The sequence below is a fragment of the Eutrigla gurnardus genome (genome assembly GCF_963514095.1).
Source record: "Eutrigla gurnardus genome assembly, chromosome: 10".
Taxonomy (NCBI): Eukaryota; Metazoa; Chordata; class Actinopteri; order Perciformes; family Triglidae; genus Eutrigla; species Eutrigla gurnardus.
In genome coordinates, this window is record NC_139924.1 from 8,244,320 (window position 1) to 8,265,316 (window position 20,997).

The 20,997-nt window shown below is 40.2% G+C and overlaps 1 protein-coding gene and 1 long non-coding RNA gene across 3 annotated transcripts in view; both read right to left on the reverse strand.

The window, feature by feature from the left end:
* The window catches only part of LOC311020381, a 134,612-nt gene that overhangs the window by 103,891 nt on the left and 9,724 nt on the right, over positions 1-20,997 (reverse strand). The gene's annotated exons all lie outside the window — the stretch shown is intronic.
* LOC311019753 (HHIP-like protein 2) lies at positions 1,258-20,086 on the reverse strand. 2 transcript variants are annotated; one of them, XR_014597831.1, is made up of 16 exons: positions 19,882-20,086; positions 18,975-19,767; positions 13,979-14,243; positions 13,200-13,479; positions 12,964-13,089; positions 12,535-12,678; positions 10,677-10,789; positions 10,341-10,481; positions 9,937-10,011; positions 8,469-8,595; positions 7,717-7,862; positions 7,065-7,146; positions 6,323-6,405; positions 5,349-6,107; positions 2,447-3,301; positions 1,258-2,302 (listed from the first exon to the last, which is right to left on the reverse strand). XR_014597831.1 is itself a non-coding variant. In XM_084019323.1 (15 exons), the coding sequence occupies exons 2-15, from the start codon at positions 19,266-19,268 to the stop codon at positions 2,541-2,543; spliced, it is 3,396 nt and encodes a 1,131-aa protein (XP_083875449.1). In that variant the 5' UTR covers positions 19,269-19,767; positions 19,882-20,086; the 3' UTR covers positions 1,258-2,540. The 2 variants fall into 2 exon arrangements, 1 of the variants encoding a protein (XP_083875449.1); XM_084019323.1 differs by having other exon boundaries at positions 1,258-3,301.

Here is a 20,997-nt window from a genome sequence, read left to right on the forward strand (position 1 = left end):
CTGTAGCTTCAAGAAACAAGTCTAATGTCTAAATTAATAACTTTCCACCCTGGTTCATAGCATACCATGTAAAGAAGAAGAACACTTTGGTCTGCTCAGTCTGTGTAAAATGATATTAACCTGAGTGTAGTTTGCATGTTTGTAAATTGTTTCCTATTTGAGTAGTTAAATATAACTATTTGTATTTATTTTTAATCTACCCATGACTCCATCAGTGTGTTTTGTATGAATTAAAGTGATTTAAAGTGAATTTGATTAAAGTGAAGAGATAGAAACAGAGCAAAGGGTGTAAACTGCTAAACAACCCTCACCACTCATATGAATGGTGATGAAGGTGATGAAACTTGAAACATGACTGCCTCCTTGTGGTCATTTGGGAACATTACACTGACTTACATTAATTTCCTGGAGACTAACCCTAACCGGAACCATATACCCCTATGAGTGTAATCCTAATTATAACCCTTACTCTAAAGTTAAATCAAGTCATTGCATAAAGTGTAATTATTTACGTTGTGGGGACCTGTCCCCACAATGTGACTGTGTAAACGTATTCATGTCCCCACAACACACGTAAAATATGCCACACACACACACACACATGTGCCCTCATTCGTGCCGACTTCTCTGACTGAGCATTGTGTTTAATGGTGTGATAGGAAATGTTAAGACAAAACAGACATTTATTTGTTTGACAGCTACAGATATATGCATTTACGGTCTGCATTTTTTATTCTTTTTGACTTTGAATATATGAGCTATCATCAATACTCAGTGACAGCACATCACTTATTTATTTAGAGGTTTTCTTTCTGTTCTTTAAGAATTGTATGGCGATGTGGCGTCATATAATGCAGATGTAAAAATTTGGGAAACGATTATGCAAAATGACATCACTGCTGGGGTTTTTCTCACATTCAAGGGTTTTGAAATGTTCCACCCACAGAGGTCAGCACAAGATCATCTTTTTTTTTAGGTTTATAATTAGCATGACAGTGAATTGCTCTCTGCCAAAACACTCTGCCCACAGATTATTTTCTACCACAAATAGATTTGTCGATTACATTCCATCTGGCTTTTACTTTGATGATGAAGTCACCAAATTCCATGTGCAAATATAACACAACAATGCAGGATGGAGGACAAAAAATAAAGGGTATTTATAGAGGAATAAAAAAAACCTTCCAGCAATGAGCCAAAAACAAATACGCCACGGTGATTCAAAAACAGCTGCATTTTACAGACGCCATTAAGAAAATGCTGAATATGAACCTGCAAAGTCTCTTTCATTTGTCTGGCCGACACATGAAGATGGGCAATCTGAAAATGCTGATCAGTAACATTGCTGTTTTACTGCACTCCTTTCTGTTTGACCACAGTCCCAAAAGTAAAAGAAAACACACTGGCAGAGAACAATAGAGGATAACAATGCATTCTTTGCAATTCAACTTTATATCACAGCCACTCAAAGTGCCCTCAGATCTCCTTATATAAAAGTGGAAACAATTACATTCACCATACAGAATGTCCAGCATTTCCTTGTAAAAACTCTTAGAACTCAAAAAAGGTATAACAATTAAAAAAAAAAAAACTGTTTTAGAAAATAGACCTGCTGAAAGTATACAATTGTAATTGTAAGAAAGTATGTAAAGCACACAGCCAGAAAACACGGTTCATGTTTCTCGAAGACTCACTCGAGCATGTTTGAGTCAATCAAACAAATTTCTATTCATCAAAAACAGACGTTTTAATGCCTGAAGACGTAAAATCATAAACATCAAATCAATGATCATCAACGGTCAACAGTGATGATCGACAATGCTTTAATAACACTGATATTACTTGATTCACAAATGCTGATATGACCAGACCGTTCATTACACTTTGGGCTTGGGATAAGTAACTAATGCTCTATGAATTGATATGAACTATAATAACCGACGCTTCGCTTAGTCCCACACCTCGAACATAGACTGGCTAGTCATAGTGTAGCATCAGCCGGTTCCAACCAGGGTCCGACAACTATCCGGCTCTGCTCCATGGACTCTCACACAATCCTATCAGATTTTCCTATTCTTCATTCTGGTATGGTGTATTTCAAGCTAGTCATGGTTAAAGCAATTTTGTTCTTCCATAAATTAGATAATATTCCTTATTTATTTTTCCAGGGAGTGAAGTTTGTGACAGTGTGGGCTCCATGGTAGACAGGGGGCTTAGCGACGGGTTACGTAGTGTGCTCAGTTAGATTTGCCAAAACAGTGAGTGAGTTAAGGAGAAACTTTATCCTCAATGCTCCTCTTTCCTATGTAAAAAAAACAAAACAAACAGTATTAATTATGATGTATCTCAGAAAATGACAACATTGAATACATCAATATGGGAATCTGGAAAACATGAAAAAAATGCTGAAATTTTAGCAAACTGACACCATCAACATATACGACACCTTCTTCACATACTCCCTTCTTCTCCTCTTTCTCATCCGGTCACTTTCTCTATGTGATACATCATACATTCCTATGCTGTTCACCGCTCCGTTGCTAACCGCATATCACCCCTACATCTTCCTCGTGTGAGCAGTTGTGCTTCCCCACCCGGGACCTCTTGCACTCCAGCAACGATCCCTCCCCACCCTCACACTCCACGTCGTCCAGCAGAATCCTGACGCTGTGGTCTGCCTCCCCAAGCATGGCCCTCTTCATCACCACCATCGCCATCTTGAAGCCGAGCTGTCGACACACCACGGTGCCCGCTTTGCTGGTGAAAAGGTCGTCGCACACTGTCCCCCACTCACCACGGATAAAGATCTCCACTCTACCTCGGTCTGATAAGCCGTCTGCGCTCACCAGACGCACTGAGCCGATCCGCAGCCTTCGCCCTCTTCCTCTCCTGTGACCCCGACCTCTTCCTCTGGGCCTCTTATATATTTGGTTGCCCTCCCCACCCAGTTCCAGCTTCTCTCCGAGCCACAGCCTCTCTTCCTGGGATTTAGGCAGCGTTGTGTTGATTGGTGGTCTCGGGGGCTTGTAGCTGGGCGCTGTGGGTTTCTGGCTCCAATATGGTGACCGCGGTGTGGTCGACGCTTCCGGACGCTCCGGGTACCGTGAGGAGGTCAGGGTTATCCGGGGTCGTTTTAGGGAGGTTGTGGAAGGAGAGGGAGGAGGTTGTGCCAAGGTCAAAGGTTGGGAGGTGGTAAATGGGAAGTGGAGGGGTCTCCCGTGTCTCCTGGTTGGAGGTGTGGTGATGATTGGGGTTTGAGCAGTCCTAGAGAAGGCTGCAGTCATGACGGTTGTGCGATAACCTGATGGAGAGACAGAATCACTCTCTTAATTTGAATGTATGGAGTTTAACAATGTGTTAAATATGTCTTTTTTTTAAGAAGTTTGGCATCAGGGAAATGCTCTTATTCGCTTTCTTATCAAAGTTAGATGAGATGATTGATGGCACTTTCGCTGCAAAGGGGGGTAGCAGTTTTCTCATACATAACTGTAAGAAAGCAAATAAGCACATTTCCCAAAAAATGGCAAATATCTCCAACAAGAACACCAAATTGGTAATTTCAGAGTATTTTACAAAATAAGCCATTTAGAGCAATGTTATCCTTGAAGACAAGCAAGGAAAGACAAACATAAACACCGACACACAAAAGATGAATGTCCAAACTGAAGCTGATGCAGAACCATTTATTCAAAATAAATAATGCCAAAGTACCCAATTTAAATTAAAAGTTTCTGGCAAATACCCAACATATAAATAAGCACCGTTCATCCTGCTTGAGACTCTTGTTCCAGCCAAAGAATATCATTCAAGCAGGAATTAAAGCTGCCATGTTAGCTAATTATCCTGTACCTGAGTTTGACATGAAGCTAATGCTGCATTCACATAGAATTAGGTAGACGGCAGATGGACACCTTCTGGACACATCACGACATGTTGCTATGGTGATGAAATGAAGTCTGTTCAAACAAATACAGGTGATGGAGAGATGTAATGTAATGTTTCTCATGTCATTTTTATTGATATGATTCTAATTATTCTAGTATGTAATTATTCTAGTAATGCATGTAGCAGTAGGATGGCAAAAAGTTTTTTACAGCAATGCCATCTACCATTCTCACTTATTTTACGGTCCTGCTCTTGTTCACTAACATGATAACCAGTTTGCCTGAGTCCATGTAAATGCAGAATTATCCTCATCCTGTATATACGCTCATTTAATTTGCTTTCAGTCAGTAAGCACTACTGTACTTCATATAAGTTTCTGTAAACTTGACTGCAGTTTTATTAGCATTTAATGGTGTCTATACTACTAATCAAATATTCCCTCTTAGGCGATTTAGCACATTTACGTATTTCTTTCCCCCCTACTTTTCAAGTAAAAAGTGCAAAAAATGGCGATGAAGCATAAGAAGAAAATTGCATAGAAGAATTACCCATTGGGTCAACGTATCCTCATACAGCAGTGTTAATGTTATGCTACGAATAGTTACTTTTCATTTATCAGGCATTCTCCTGCAAATATCCAGCAGCAAGAGCAATCAGTGCAAAGTTTATTTAGGCAGCACAACTACTTGGTTAGATTCAGGAAAAGGCTGTGGTTTGAGTTAAAATAAGTATGTTTGTTAGGCAAAATAACTGTGTATTAAGCAACTTCCATAGGTGGCTTGAGTTAAGTATGTAAGTGATTACTTTGGAGTCTCAGAAGTATTAAAAAAAATTAAGGTAATTTTTGAGGATTGTAAAAAGATTTTACACAACAAAAAACAGAATCATTTAAAATACATATATTACTGTCTCAATTGTCAATGTATCAATTTATTTAAAAGTTCATTTTATTTTTAGCATGTGTTTAATCATCCTTTGCTATTGTCACCATGCAAGAAAATACATTAGAGCTAAACTATTGATTAGCTTTGAATAAATAGCACTATAATTGCCAGGAGTGAGCTATAATTAAATCAGTTTCTACCCTGCAATACTTCAAACTGACCAAAAACTGCTTTGTAGCAACCCCTGTGGCAATTTTTTAAACTGTAATTAATAGTTTTATGATTTAAAAATGGTTTGATTTGAAGTTATATTAATCATCGAAATCAGGAAAGGAAATTGCAGAGAATTTTGTTAATTCAGCTATTAGCATGTTAAAATGTAAAGCAAAAACAGAGCAGAGAAGAAGAAACCACCTGGTCTGATACTGGGGGCTTCTCCCAGCACCGACGGGTGCACTGGTCGACTGGTGGGCTTATTGTTAGAGCTAACATTTGACTCAGTGGTTGTGTGAATAGAGGACCTAATGGTTGGGTAATCAGTAGAGCTGGCTGGGTAAACAGGTGCACCAGTAGTCCTACCAGTGGCTGAGGTTGTGGCCGGGGTCGTTGCCATGGTCATCTGGACAGTTGTTGTTATGGTTGTTGGTTTGATTGTTGTTGCTGAGGTTGTTTTTATTGTTGTTTTTGCTTTTATAGTTGTTGTTGGTGGTGGAGTTTTTCTAATCGTTGCTTTTCTTGTTGTTGCTGCTGTTGTTGTTGGTAGCGTTTTTAACGTTGTTGCTTTGCTTGTTGTTGCTGCTGCTGCTGTTGCTGCTGCTGTTGTTGGTGGTGGTAGCGTTTTTCTCATTGTTGATTTTCTTGTTGCTGCTGCTGCTGCTGTTGTTGTTGGTGGTGGTGGTAGCGTTTTTCTCATTGTTGATTTTCTTGTTGCTGCTGCTGCTGCTGTTGTTGTTGTTGGTGGTGGTAGCGTACTTCTCATTGTTGATTTTCTTGTTGTTGCTGCTGCTGTTGTTGTTGTTGGTGGTGATAGCGTTTTGCTCATTGTTGCTTTGCTTGTTGTTGTTGCTGCTGCTGTTGTTGTTGTTGGTGGTAGTGTTTTTCTCATTGTTGCTTTTCTTGTTGTCTGTAATGTTGTTTTCCTTGATGTTGTTGCTGCTGCTGTTGCTGTTGTTGCTGTTGTTGGTGGTGGCATTTTCCTTGTTGTCTTTCTTGTTGGCATTGGTGGTTTGATTATTATTAAAGGATATTTTCTTTTTGGTGGTGTTTTTGTTGTCGTAGTTTTTCTTGTGGTTGTCGTGGGTACAGGTGTTGTGGTTGGTTTCTTGTCGATTACAAACTCTGCAAACATGAAAGATATTTGTACCCATCAAAAACTATCCAGATGACAGATGATTGACAAGATAATGAGGAAAAATAGAGAATAGTATTTTGTTAGCATTCAACACATAAAGCTCTGATAAGGTTTTGATAGAGTGCATATGGCTAAGGGTCTAATACCTAAAACCTACTGAGAAACCAAAAGTGAACTTAATACATTTTAAAGTTTGGCTCACCTGCTTTGGGGTGGAAGTGAATCAGTTTTCCCTTTATCTGAACAGGCAAAGGCTTGACGCTGCATTTTCCTGGTGCCGCCCGCCTGTGTGCTCAGGAGAGATAAAATAAGCACACACATGCAACCTATTACATGATCTTAAGTTCTGTAGCTTTTTAAAGTATACTGTAAAAGTTAAAAGGGAATTTTGGGGTTCCTCAGTTTGCCACACCGGTGGAACAGTTTTGAGAGCTTCTCCCCACTTCTGCTTTATTTGCAGGTCTGAGGGCTCTATTGCATCTGCTGCTACTATTACCACCACTACTATTACCACCACTACTACTATTATAATTCAATGCATTTTTTAAATACAATACAATAATGCTTAGTCTATTAAAAATAATAATTAACAAAATGCACACATAAATACAAATAAATAAACAAGACAAGAATGTGCAAAAAGTCAAAGTTATATTACTAAGTACAAAAATAGCAAAGAAATCAGAAGATCATCATCTTCAGTTTAACTGTTTATGCATATGAAATCTATATCAATTGACCAATTCTGAACACATGGACACAGCTCTCACTTTGGCCATACAAGGACCGGATGGATTGTAGCATTTCCTTTCTGGTGCCGTTTACACACACACACACACACCTGGCCACTTGACAAGACCAGAAAAACCTCTACACCACACACACCCTGTAGGTTTGATGAAAGTGTATTTCTCGCTGCAGTAATGTTGTCATGATTAAGCTACCTGGAAGGGTCCACTATCTTATAGATGACTCCTCCTCTGGCCATGGCACCAGGGATTCCCGTGGATAAGAAATAGAGTTCACCTAGAAACATGGACAGAGCAAAGAGCGACAGAGTCAAGGCAGAGTAAAAAATGGAGAAAGACTCCACAAGAAAGAAAAAGAGGGAGGTGAAAAGAAGTTGGAGAGCAGGGCGAAAGGAAGGAGGAATGGCAATATTTCAAAAATTGGTATGAATGAGAGAGAAAGAGAGAGAGAGAGAGAGCAATAAAGAGGAGATGGAAAGGGAGGGCAGGGGAGAGAAGACTCATAACCAGTTACAAAAATGTGTGATATTGTAAAATAAATGGGGGCTGGTGTCTTGTCTTTGGTTTGGACTTTGCTTGAACTGTTCAACTTAAATCTCTTTCAAGGCTGTTTCAAAGGGAGGGAAAAGGTTAATGAAAAGCAGCAGCATGTCTCTTTAATTCAAAGCAGACTCAAGGCCAAACTTAACCCTCTACTGGGTCCATTTGGTAGTAATTTAATATCATCAACAATACCACAAGTTGAGAAAAAAACCTTTAACCATGTCACTTAACTTCACAGAAGTTTACTTTTAGTTCTGCAATATACAGTATGTGTAGGTTATAATGCATGTTTTTAGGTTCTTACCTGCTTCATCCTCTGCAAAAGAGATGATGTATTTATAGTGACTGTTGATGAGTTTGGGGAATCTGCAGGTCTGGTCTCTTCCCATGCAGATCTGATTGTACTTCCATTGACCTGAAGTGACATTCTCCTTTAGAGACATCAGACGCCTAAACAGAAACGAAATGCACGTAAACGCAAATAGCACAATGTAATCGTTGCTTATCACACTCCTTATTGAAAGTGTTTGTGTTTCTCCAGGCACACTAACTGTGATGATCCCAATACTGTACATTTTAATGTCATTTTGGACTATCATTCCCACATTTGTGAATGAAGAACATCAGACTTGTGGGGAAGGGGAAATCATTGTGAGTGGAAGTATTACTTTAATGCTGAGCAAAAAAGCAAAGTAGTACTAATTAAATTGTATTAAAATGAAAAGGTAATGATGTATAACGGGGCTGAATAGGGCAGGTGGGAGGGAGAGAGAGAAAGTGGATCATACCATGAGGCGGTTGGGGTGGTAAAGCAAAAGTACTGTCTATGATTTTTTTGACCATGTTTAAGCTTGTCAAACACTTACATTGCATTTATCTATGCAATATGTTTTCGGGGTGCTGGGACTCTAAAGCACCACTAAAAACGGGCTAGATACGCCTATGGATCTGTGCATATTTTAATTAGGCTGTGTATTCTTATATTGGTAGCACAAATCAGTCCTTTGTCTCAAGAGTTTTAAAGTATGGATTGAAGTATAACACAAAGATACTAACCCACTCATGTAGTCCCCAAAGATGTAGAGTCCATTGAGGTTGGGCATCTGACAGCCTCTGTAGATGTATCCTCCAGTCACTGACTTCCCCAACTTGTGGGAGTAGGCAAAGATGGGCAAGATGTCATCTAGACATAGAACAACACATTGGTTCATCACCATATCAACGATAGTGGCATACTGCATACTGAAGATTAAGATTGAGAAATACGGATGGAAAGTATGGGGTCTGTTCAGTCTCATTAATACTGAACGCACAGAGACGGATTCACAAATGTATTTTGTGATTTATATATAAATGACTCTCTTCTCACAAATACATTTCGTTTTAAATAAATGTAATATAAATCCATAAATATATGAATTAAAAAAAATATTTGCAATTTTCATCAAAAATGTATTTGTATGTTGTTACATTTATATACAAACTGTTAAACTTGAATTTAAAAGACGCTTTTCATTTGTGAACTTGTTTGCATTTGTTCGTGAACTGGTCTGTATTAATTTGTGGATTTTTGAGACTCTCCTGACTTGGCTGGATTCACAAATGCATTTTTTTCAACAAGGCACTCTCTGTAGCCAATCAGATGCCTCCCTCGTTTTCAGCCAATCACATGACTGCATTCCCACGAGGGGTACCTCGCCATGGCCACAGCACAGCTTTTTCTCTGTGCATTTAGCGCATTTGCGTTAGCTAACTAGTTAGCCATAATGTTTTTAGACAACGGATCATAAGCTAACTTAGCTAGCATAATATGATCCTACTAACATTAGAAAACATAACGGTATCGGTCATTTGCTTGCTAAAGCTTACCTGTTGTTAATGGCTGCAAAAATAAGTTACAAGCAAACCATAATAACTAATAGGTAAATTGCTTACTACATTGGTTTCAAAGTGCTGACTATAAGAGCTAGCTAGCTAATGGATTTAGCTAGCTACAAACAAGCTTCTTTTACCGAAAAGCAACGCAAAATGCGCAGCGAAAAAGGAATGCAGTCATGTGATTGGCTGAAAACGAGGGAGGCATCTGATTGGCTACAGAGAGGCTACAAAAAAATGCATTTCTGAATCCAGCTACGTCAGGAGAGTCTCAAAAATCCACAAACAAATACAGACCAGTTCACGAACAAATGCAAACAAGTTCACAAATGAAAAGCGTCTTTTAAATTCAAGTTTAACAGTTTGTATATAAATGTAACAACATACAAATACATTTTTGCTGAAAATTGCAAATATTTTTTTAATTCATATATTTATGGATTTATATGACATTTATTTAAAACGAAATTTATTTGTGAGAAGAGAGTCATTTATATATAAATAACAAAATACATTTGTGAATCCTTCTCTGTGCATTCATTATTAATGAGACTGAACTGACCCCATAGGAAAGTCACTTGATTTAGATGTTTGTAATATATTATAAAAATAAATAAATGAATGGCAGCAGCAGAGAAAGTGTCCTCACTTAGCGAAGAGTTATGACAGAGTTTGCGATCGTAGCAGCTGAAGCCTTCTTTGGCCCTCCATCCGTAGTTGCCTCCTTTAAACGTGTAGTGACAAAGTTAGTGCAACTTCTCAGGGGAAGAGAAGTAGTACCATTCTTTCCAAATGGAACAACTTCACAACACAGTAAATATACTTTGAAGAAAAAACTTTTGGACTCACAAAACTACTGCTTTGGCTATAATTAGACGTTTATGTCATGCCCCTTATGGAGGGGCATAAGCTTAGATGATGTTGTCAGACTCATGGCCTGTCTGTTTTTAAGAGAGCAGTTTCACATGACATGAAGATGAGGGGGTGATGAGCCTCATCTCACGTGAAAGCGAACCATTTCATTTGGAGCTGTGAAAAATAATATCACCCCACCTTTAACAATGATGTCCACCTCTTCGTATTTGTTCTGGCCTACGTCACCACAGAACAACCTGCCTCCGCCTCGGCCTGTAGCGGGGTCACCTCGGTCAAAGGAGCAACGCCACATGTTGCGAACTCCATATGCATAAATCTCTGCACGGAAAGAAAAAAATGACATTTAAATCTAAAATAAATTGCTGCGTGCAGAAATCAAAGGCATGTGTGTCCTGAATGAAAGGAGATTTTGCATCCGTCTTAGCCTGAAGACAAGTTGAATGTCAATTCATCATCAGATCACAGGATACAATTTCATAATTCCACAGATATATAACATATTAAGAAGATTACCGGGTCGTACTTCCTTCTCCCCTAAGAACGGGTTGTCTGAGGGGATGCTGTACGGGGCTCCATCGTCGTTGTTGTCGACATCAACACGAAGCACCTTGCCAAGAAGTGTTGACCTATGAGCACAGAGAAGAGGGGAGGGGACGATTCAGCAAGATGAGGACCTGGAACCTTTCTTCGATTTTCTTTTCAGCGTATGTTTGACCTTTGACCTTACTATCCAACTTCCTGTCTTTGGTTAGTGTCCTTTCACTCCGTCTATCCGTCTGAGCTAATTCTCTTGTGCTTTTACTCATCTTACTGTCCCTCTCTCCATCTTTTTCATTCCTCTCTTGTTCTCTTCTCTCATGTACTTCGTTTTCCTCCCTTTGCCATGGTAACACTCTCCTCATTGCCCATTTCCACTCTTTCCAATCCCTCCTTCCACTCTCTCTCTCCCCTCCACATACTAGTGTGTGGCGGTCGCAATGTGTAGTGTCAATATTAGACTTGGCAGGCTGCATCCTTCCTCATTCCCAGAACACTTAATACAGCCTGCCAACCCTCAGAAACAGCTCACTGTCTGGAGAAAAGCTGACAGTATCCCAGATAAACCTCTCTAAATGTATCGTCATTAATATAATAAATATGTCATTAACTGCTTATAAAACTGATTTATGTTTCCATAGTTCTGATCTCACTTTGGACTCTTCTTTCAGATAAACAACACTCAGGAACTTTCAAATATAAGAAGGCTACTTTTTATTTTTGGCATGAAGGTGCAATATTCGGTGAATTGATTTAAATGTCTTTTACAGTCTAAGTCTATTTGTTAGATCCACTGTTTGCAGAGTCACTATAGACCCTTTTATAGCCGACGTCATCACAATATGCATATGCATGTGGGCAACAGATGTGGCGTTTTGCCTGAGTCAGGTATAAATATTAAATTAAAAACGGTTACCAGCATCAACATGTCTGGTTGTTGCGTGTTTGGTTATCAGAATCGATATTCCATTAACATAATTGTTTACAAAATGCTCTATTATGTATGACAGTATTGTCCAATATAAATATACTGCAAATGAGCTGTGATGTCGGCACTTTCTACCTTGATGTCCTTTGGCTAATATTAACATTTTAACATCAAATGAGAATAGGGAATGACAGCTGATACACAGCTGAATGAAGGACATTTACAGAGAAAAAACCCACAAATAGCAGCATCCACATATACGTGTGCACATGCGTGAACATACACAAACACACATTGCCTTAAGATACAGCGAGCCCTATATCTATCTATCGAATGAATCAAATTAACTACAGCAAAGGTCATGCGGTCTGATAGGAGAGTAATAATAATAATTTCCCAGTCTGGGATTAATTAAATAATCCTATTCTATTCTAATGTTTACCAACACAGTAAACGATAATGTAATTTAACATAAGGTCCTGAAGTCCCGTTAATAAAAGCTCCTTTTATAATCACTTGGCATAAACACATCACGCCACAACTCCCATTGGCATCTGTGGACTGCCACCAGATACTGATGTGGTTTATTCTTTTTATTTCCATCATTAAAGCCTGAAGAGAACAATAGACATACAATATAAAGTGATACATTCAGTCCATCATTATTTTAATGCAGTCTGTTATTGGGAACTTAAGTGTGTGCATTCATTGTTTGCTCTAATTGGTCAATGACACATGCATCTATCCATTCATGATCTGTAACCACGTATGCTGTTCAAGCTCACATTCACACCTACAGATTCATCAACGTTGAAGTAATCACAGTTTGTTTTATTCTTGCTACTTTAAATATTTGACGTGAGGTGTTAGAAAACACTGAAGTCAACATAATCAAATCATACTTACTTGTTCTGCCCGTTGCCAAACTTTCCAAATGGGTCCCCACCTCGGCCACCGTCGCCAATGAAGATGTACAGGTACCCGTCGAGGCCGAATAGAAGCTGACCTCCATTGTGATTGGATGCCGGCTCCACCACCTCAAGAATGGTTCTAAACCAAGAAGAACAAGCTTCACAACTAACATACAATTAAATGTAGCTTCACAAATCTAAACTAGAACTACTGCCTAGTGGTTGTCTGCATCTGGCAACAAATCCAGATGCAGTTGACATCTATGTCCGTCCAAAATGTCATCACTTCATCATTTTTATTCAATTACATATTCCTGTGGAATTGTCACAAGTAGCACATGAATTCTTGAGTTATTTGAATTTGAAGAAATCATAAAGAGTCATAAAGACTTTTTCTGTGTTATCGGACTCTGAATATGCTCACCTCTCAGAGGAGTGGTCCAGTTGGTTATCATCCTGTGCCAGCAGTGTGAACTCACTAATACGTATCCTCTCCTGCTTATTCATGGACACTGAGTAGTATACGTAGGCCTTTCTGACCGTGGTGATACTGAGCACAGAAAAGAAGCAGAAGAAGTCACATTACACACTCAGGCACACAGTGACTTTTCCCATTGAAAATCATGCAAAATGTGGGGTGTGAATATCCAAAGCATGAACCTTGGGTGCAGGGCCATGCAGAGGAATCCCCTTTCATCTCCAGCCCACCGCGATGTGAGCACGGCATGGGTGAGGTTGAGGAAAGGACGGTCGATCCTGGAGCCGTTGGCCAGATACACCCACACATAACCCAGCTGCTCCGCCACAAAGAATCGATGAGTCCCATCAGCCGCGTGGATCATGGCCACTGGGTTACGGAGGCCATTGGCCACCTCCTGCAAGCACAGCTCCAGACATCCTTTGTGATCCTCGCGTACCAAGCCCAGGTTAACATTTAGCTCTTGGGACAGAAAAGAGAATACAAGCGATGAGAAAGGAGGAGGTTTGAGGAGTTGTCTTCGAGCGTAAGTATGTCTGAGACTCGATTATTTCAGTAGGTTAGCATTAAAAATCTATCTTCAGCAAATATAACCTACTGCCAGAATCAAGAATATCACATAATTATCAAATCAAGTGTTCTAACTATGCTATGCTCTATTTTTTGACATGTGTCTCAAAAAAAAAATCATGCTTGTACCACCATCATGTGCAGACTAGCAAGGCGTGGCAATGTCTGTTTCATAAATCAGAATTAGACTGTCTTGTTAGTGCAAGTTCAGGTTCATGCCAATGCAAATTTAGCCATTTCTTTTTCAATCCATGCCAAACTGTTTGGTCGTTGCTGTGGTCAAATAACTTAACCTTCCAAGTTTTTCCTCACAATTAGATCAGACACGTGTCCATGTGTGTGTGTGTGTGTGTGTGTGTGTGTGTGCCAGTTGCTGAACATGTATGCATACCTGAATTTGTCAATACATTGGGATAGCAGTACTGTTTGTCCTTCAGCTCCAGAAAGTCACAGAAACTCCTTCGGTCTTCCTCTAATATTGCAGTCAGGTTCCCAAACTGCTGCGGGCTCCCCAATTCCTCCAAGAGGAGGCTTAGTGTGTAGCGACAGTGGTGCCAGTAGTCGGCGCAGTAATCACCGCACAGCCCAGGCAGCATCCGCATGGGTGTGTTCGCATCTTCAGCATCATACAGGTGGGCGGAGTACGGAGAACACTCCTGCAAAAGGGACAGATGATTCAACAACTAAAAAAGACAAGATTCTCTTTCCATTAAAGTTACAAGGGAGCCATAAATGCAAGTTTTTTTTTATTAAGCCTTTGTCCCTATGGGTACAGTAGATGTAGATTCCTGGTTTCATGTAGATATTTATCAGCGACTATACTCCTTCAAGCCGATGTGTTTATCTCAGAGGTAAAGTTAAAGACATGATCACGTAAATGCAATTTGTGTGCACTCATTCCACCGCAGCTCCTCACCACCTCACTATGACTGGACAGGCCCGGGTTATATACAGGCTGTGTGAGAGTGCAGCCTGGTATAAATGGATCCCAGGAAGGTCCAGTCAGTTATTAAGTCACAACCACACTGTCCACACCCAGAATGGTGAGCTGCAGGCACAGGGAGGCACGACAACCAAGCCATCATGTGGTTCGACTGGCGCTCTTTCGCTCGGTGCCAGATCATCTCAACCAATCATCACCGGGAAACTGAAAGCCAAGGCACCAAAATGCACAACAACACTCGTAAAAGTACACACATGCGAAAAACCAACCGACTAGATGGTCAACCGATCCAAGGCTTCTGATTAAGAGCACTATCTGTCATGTTTTGTTGTGTTTAATACCCGGAGATGAGTTCACTTTCCCAAAGAATGTTTTTAGCATTTAGCCAAAAAAAAGTAACAGGATGCAAAAAGTTTAAATAATTTAGCACCCATCAGAAGAGCTTAGGCTGACTCTTATTAACAGTCCGCATACTGTAGCACTTGTATGCCTTGAAAGAAAATGTGCTGGTGTCTTTTATTTCCTAAGGACAGAAAGTAAAGTTTGTTTTTGTTTCAGAACCAGTAGCTTTTACAAATATTGATTTTTTTTGCTGTTGTTTAAAACAGTGTTTATGAAGAGGAGGATTTTTTTTAAATAATTTCACTGTGGACCAAAGCTGTATTTCTATTTCTGTATTTCTATTTGTAACCCTTTAATAATGTGCTGTAACTATAACAATGACGTCATTTCAATTAAGAAACCTGGTAAACAAACAAAACCACACGGCAATAGAAAGTTCCCACATGAAAACAAAAATGCACATACTTTATTTAGGCAAACTCGTAACACTGAATGCGTAATGTGCCTCTACCTGGATCTACTGCTTATGAATAATTTCCACTTTTAATTTCTTTGTGCATGTCAAGCTGAAAAATCCCCATTAACTATGACACATTATTAATTATGAATGTAGTAGAAAGAAAGAAAAAGGAATAACGTGTGCCTCCAAGTTTATTATACGTGTTGCTTTGTGAATATGTCTCTCTATTATTCTCTCTACTATGGAGGCAGCTAGATGTCATATCATATCAGCATTTGAGTCCAAGACAAATTTCCCCTCTGTGCCGATAAATTGTCAATCTTAAGTCTCACATTAGTCTAGTTTCAAGGTGTAAGGTGTTAATGATCACCCCATACTCAATGTAATGGCGTATTAAAAATTCCTGCAGGATAATGTACTGAATATCCTGGAACGTCTGAAAAGATAAGTAATAAATAAATCATTATGAGAGATGCTAACTGTAACGGACAGTCTTTGTTAAATGTGATGACGGTACATTGCTGGGCTGAGATGTGAGCTCTCCTGGGAAACGGCGCTAAACAAAAGCTGTGTTCGGTCTGAGCTGCTGGTTCTTTTAATGAAAGCAGTTTCTGGAGCAAACTGGGATGCGGAGCAGATGGAAGCCTTATCGACTGACTGACTTTGTAGTGCTTCAAACTGTTTGATTGATCTTGTTTATTATACAATAGGACATATAATAAAGAAGCAAGAGTCATGCAAAAAGGTGTAAAAGGTACAATATAAGTTAAGTCAACACTGGTCTACGACTACTTTGGTCTTTGAGTGTCTTTAGTTCGTTTTCTGAAATAGAAAGAAAAACAGCTATTGTTCTGAGTCTTATTTTGGCTTCTAGTATCACAGGGAAGGATAAATGCATTGTAAGTACTAACAGCTGTTCCCTCACAATGAAGCCACTTCAAAGTGCTATAATTTGTGTTTACGCGACACACTTCAGAAAAAAACCAAAGTCCAACTTGAGCAAGAAATAAAAGTTTTCAGCCCGCCTTCTTTACTCCCCATACTGCACTGAAATGTCCACGTGGTGGTGTTTTATTATATATCCAAGAGACAGGAGACAGATGGCTGGTAAATGTGTGAAGCACATAAAAGAAAATAGGATAAAAGGTGAGATGAAGAGAAAAAAATGGAAACATAACTTTAAACTAGGCCCGACCGGACTCACTGCCTCAATAGTTGTGATTGTGGTGAAAAGTTAAAAACTGATTGTCGGATGCTGTGTGTCTGTACGTGCTTGAGATCTGTTGTGGTATGGTGCGTTCAAGTCCTGTTGGAAACTGGAACATCAGAGCAAGCAGACACACTGCTGGGGTACTTAAATTAAAAGGTAATAAGAGGACACGATTCATTGAGTGTCCTGTTGTTCTGATAATACTCACTAAACATTTCACACACACACACACACACACACACACGATTCTAATACAACAATTTAACTTTTCTACATCTTTCTGCCCGTCTTCATGGAGTTTATTTATCTTTATCACTGCTATTATCTCCTCCTCGCCTCCCCTCCTCTCCTCTCTGTGCCCCTCTCTTGCAGGAACTTGATATATCCTGTGCCCCTGGCCAGAGGAGGAAATGGTTGTTTGTTTGGTCAGTTAAACTCCTGGTCTCCCTGACACACACAGACCCAGTCAATCCCCCTTCTATCTGTCTCTCTCTTCATCTGCATGTCTGTCTCTCTCTCTCATTGATATCAGTGCCAGGAAGCTCCCGCAGTGCAGCAGGAACAAAGGGCCTCAGTGTGGTGGGTTTACCTCGGATAAGTACCTTGGCAGCGGGGTGATTTGACCAGCTCCAGGGCACCTCTTACCTCAAAGTGGGTCTGAGTGGGACTCCAAAGAAGTTTTTTTTTTTTTTGTAAAATCTAAACAAAGAGATAATATTAAAAACTCAAAGTAAGAACAGCATCAGAGCTCAGTGCTTTATTCTACACGACTGACCCTTTGGTTAAAAGACTCAAATCATAATAAAATGGAAAAAGTTTCAAACCCAAATAATTTTGTATATTTTTAACATAATTACGCTCATTAAAGAAAAGAATAAATTGTAAGCCTGCAGTTTAGTAAACAGTTAAGGAGCTCATTATCTAAAAGTAGGCCTGCGTGTAATGTTGTAAGGAGCCCCTATCTTAGCTTTACATATTTACATCGTTGGGCTGGCTCTATCTTACTCAGCCTAGACTGTCGGAGGTCGTACGTGACTGGAGTGCTGTCATTACACAGTCTGTACTGCTGGGGAACAACCACAGTGGGCTATAATTACCACAGTGATAGAAACCTATATTTTAGGAGTATTGTCACTGTCTCAACATAGTGATGTAACAAACTGCCAGGAACACTTTCACCCCTCCCTTTGTTATTGTTGACATCAAAGATGAAAGTGGTACTGAATATAATAAACGTCTTACATTAACAGTGCTTGCATTCCTTTAAAAAGCAATCACTCACACTGCATTGGCTTAACAAAACGTTCTTGAGTGAAATGTCGCTGGATTGTGATCTTTGAGTATTTCTATTTCAGTATATGTGTTCATGTATTTCTTTTCTGAGCTCCTTCACTAGCAGAATGAGCCTGAAAGCCAGTCCCACACACTAATTGCATAATTAGGTGCTGACTCAGACACTGACTGTGCAGATGGTGGGGTACAAAATGAATGATAGATGCAGTGCAAATCTGTCCTGGCCCATGCACCTCAGATCAAATCTTATTTCTGCAGAAGCCAAAACAAACGGGCTGCGGGCCGTTCTCTAAAATGTTTATTTTGTTTTGTTTTGTGCTATGAAACCACTGTGTATTGTCTCAAAAGATTTCCTCTGGATTTAGCTTCCATTCAAATGATTCACTCATGTTATCTATTCCAAGCTAGAGTTGAAAGGTTTGATTCCTTGTATTGTATTATATGGCTTGTTAAGGTTCACACAGCTCAATAAAAAGCAAAACCGTAAAAAAAAAAAAACAGTTAAGATTGTAGATTAGCTCTCCAAGCATGAGTAAGTGCTGTCTAACAGATGTTAATCTCATTAAACCACATGGTTTGCTGGTTACTGTAGTTTTTTTGGAGATCAGGTTCTTATTGCATTTCCAGATGGGCTTTGTGTGCTTATTTGGTGCCCAATGAAATATGTAAACAACATATTTTTTTCCTGACAAAACAAACCAGATCGATAAATGCATCAAAATGCATCTAAATCCATCGTCTATCAGGGTCGCGAGGGGGGGGGGGTGCTGGAGCCGATCCCAGCTGTCATTGGGTGAAGGCAGGGTAAATGCATCTAAATAAGTTGCCCAAATATGCCCACTGTGCTCATCTCTAAGATGTCTTGGTGTAATACCGTTGACACTGAAACCAGGTTTCCCTATTTGGGACTGCAAAGATCCGCTGTCAGACAAATTTACACCTTGCATGAGAGGCATATTTGAATCAGTGCTGCACATAGTAGCTGGAGTGGAAATTAGTGGAAAAGAGTCAGTTGCAATCACATAATAAAATTAAATTAATAATCAATACTATCCCTTAAACATCTGGATGCCTGGGAAGAGAAAATCATGGGCATCATCAAACCTAACTATGAATGGAATACTGAAAGTCTCACTTACCTGGCAGAGAATGCTACGTAGGTACTTGCCACAGGCCATATAACCTGAATGGTCGAAGTTGTCCATGATGGTGTAAAACCTGACTGATATCTCCTCATCTTTTTCCAGATCACAGCATCCAAACTTGGAATACTCTTTACAGAAGACCAGTGGCTGCCGGGGCTCAAACGGAGGCTTGTAGTCCAAACACTGGGGGTGACAGCATCCCCGCCAGGCCTGGAGGAGCAACAGCAGGACGACTAGCAGGGGGCGAGATGGGGAGGCTTGTTGCAAGTTACAAGTCTGCAGGGTCATGGTGCAAAGATACCGTCTCTCGGTTCTAGTAGTTTGGCTCTTGACCCACGGATAAAGTCAATCAAAGCAGCTTGATTGTGATATTTCTGTATAATGTGTGAGAAGACGGAAGCCTGGTTGTAAGGCAATGCACATGTCACATGATCATGGCAGATTGGATGGCCTCATTTGGTGTCCTGCATTGTCTCTGAAGTTTCAGGGAACTGTGTGTGTGTGTGTGTTGAAGTGTGAATGTGCATCAAACACACTGACCCAGCATCACACCTGCCTGCAAGTCTGCAGAGACCCACAGAGCACTCAGAGCCCAGACATCATGCGTATATGGCAAGCTGCCCTCGTGGGGTGTGCAAATAAGGTGAAGTAAGGTCAAGCCGATCCTGGTCCAGTGAATTCTTTTGATGGTGGGCAGATCAGCAGTGCAGCTGTCCGGGTGGTGTGTGTGTGGCAGATGGCAGAATCCCAACGTCCTATTGTTGTGGAAGGACTCCGTCCGTGTCACCTGCGGATCACAACACAATTTCTTGAGATAGAGAAAGTCTACAAACCTTCCTGTTACTGAACATTTCTCAAAGATATGTTATTGTATGGATGCTCAGCAAGCAAAAGCACTCACATTGCTCAGAAGCAATCCAGTAGGGACGGAAATTTAAAGTCGCGCCTTCAGCCGACGATTTCTGCAAAAATATTTACTTCCAGCTTGAAGTCACTCGGAGAGTCTGGCTGTGTTTGTTCTGGACATGTGCTCACTTGCTGCAGCGGACATGAAGTCGCACACATACAGACGGCCGGGAGAGAGAGGTTCTTTCATTCAGACACAGAGCCACGCTGCAGAACCTAGCTTAGATCCCTCCCTCCTCGCTGCTTTCCTCCTCCTCTCTTCTTTTCATTTGCTCTTTCACTCTCCAACAAAGACACGTGCATTCCTTCCCATAGCATGTGGTCTATATTGCCCTGAAGTTGCAACTTTCCACCTATCCTCCCTCCCGGCTCTCCCCCCTTCAGCATTCCCAGACCTCCTCTCTGTCTCTTTTCCAGACAGACTCCCTCACACTGGTGTGTGTGTGTGTGTGTGTGTGTGTGTGTGTGTGTGTGTGTGTGTGTGTGTGTGTGTGTGTGTGTGTGTGTGTGTGTGTGTGTGTGTGTGGTGAGATGAATCGTGAGCTGGAAGTAAAGACCAATGGATTCTCCAGGCACAAATCCTTATGTCGAGGAGCAGGGCCAGACAACTTCTGTAAGCGATCGCATTGCTTTAAGTATTTGTGACTGCATTAAGCTCCTGAACCAGCGCAGAAACCCGTCTAACAAGTATCTATTGATAACAATTGATGTGCTGTTTCCCATTCATGTGCATATGGTGAATTTGGATATTGTCATCGTCTCATAACTTATTAAAGTGCCTATAATCAATATTTTCACTGCTATGTTGGTGCATAAGAGTCCCAAGAACCACAGTAATGGTAGAAAAGAAAAACAAACAATGACTGCATGTTAGGAATCTTAAATATGAAGTAGGAATTTACAGTAAAAAAGAGCTGTACAGTATTTATAATAACGAGAATGTGTGCAAAAACAATATTATAAAAATCTAACATATGCAATAAAGATTTGCCTTTCAGCTGTTTCGGCTTATTTTCGCTGCTACAATTAGTAAAAAATAGAAATCAGTGATTACAGGCTTTTAAAAGCAGAGGCAAACATTATAATAATCAAATGGCCATTTAGTTCTCCA

Excerpts from the sequence above, each read along its gene's own strand:
- LOC311019753 (XM_084019323.1), bottom strand. The coding sequence starts at position 19,268 with ATGACCCTGCAGACTTGTAACTTGCAACAAGCCTCCCCATCTCGCCCC. Across the intron at positions 12,679-12,963 it reads CTGGACCACTCCTCTGAGAG|AACCATTCTTGAGGTGGTGG; the intron begins GTGAGCATATTC and ends TTCTTGGTTTAG. Across the intron at positions 7,863-8,468 it reads TTTGGGGACTACATGAGTGG|GCGTCTGATGTCTCTAAAGG; the intron begins GTTAGTATCTTT and ends GTTTCTGTTTAG.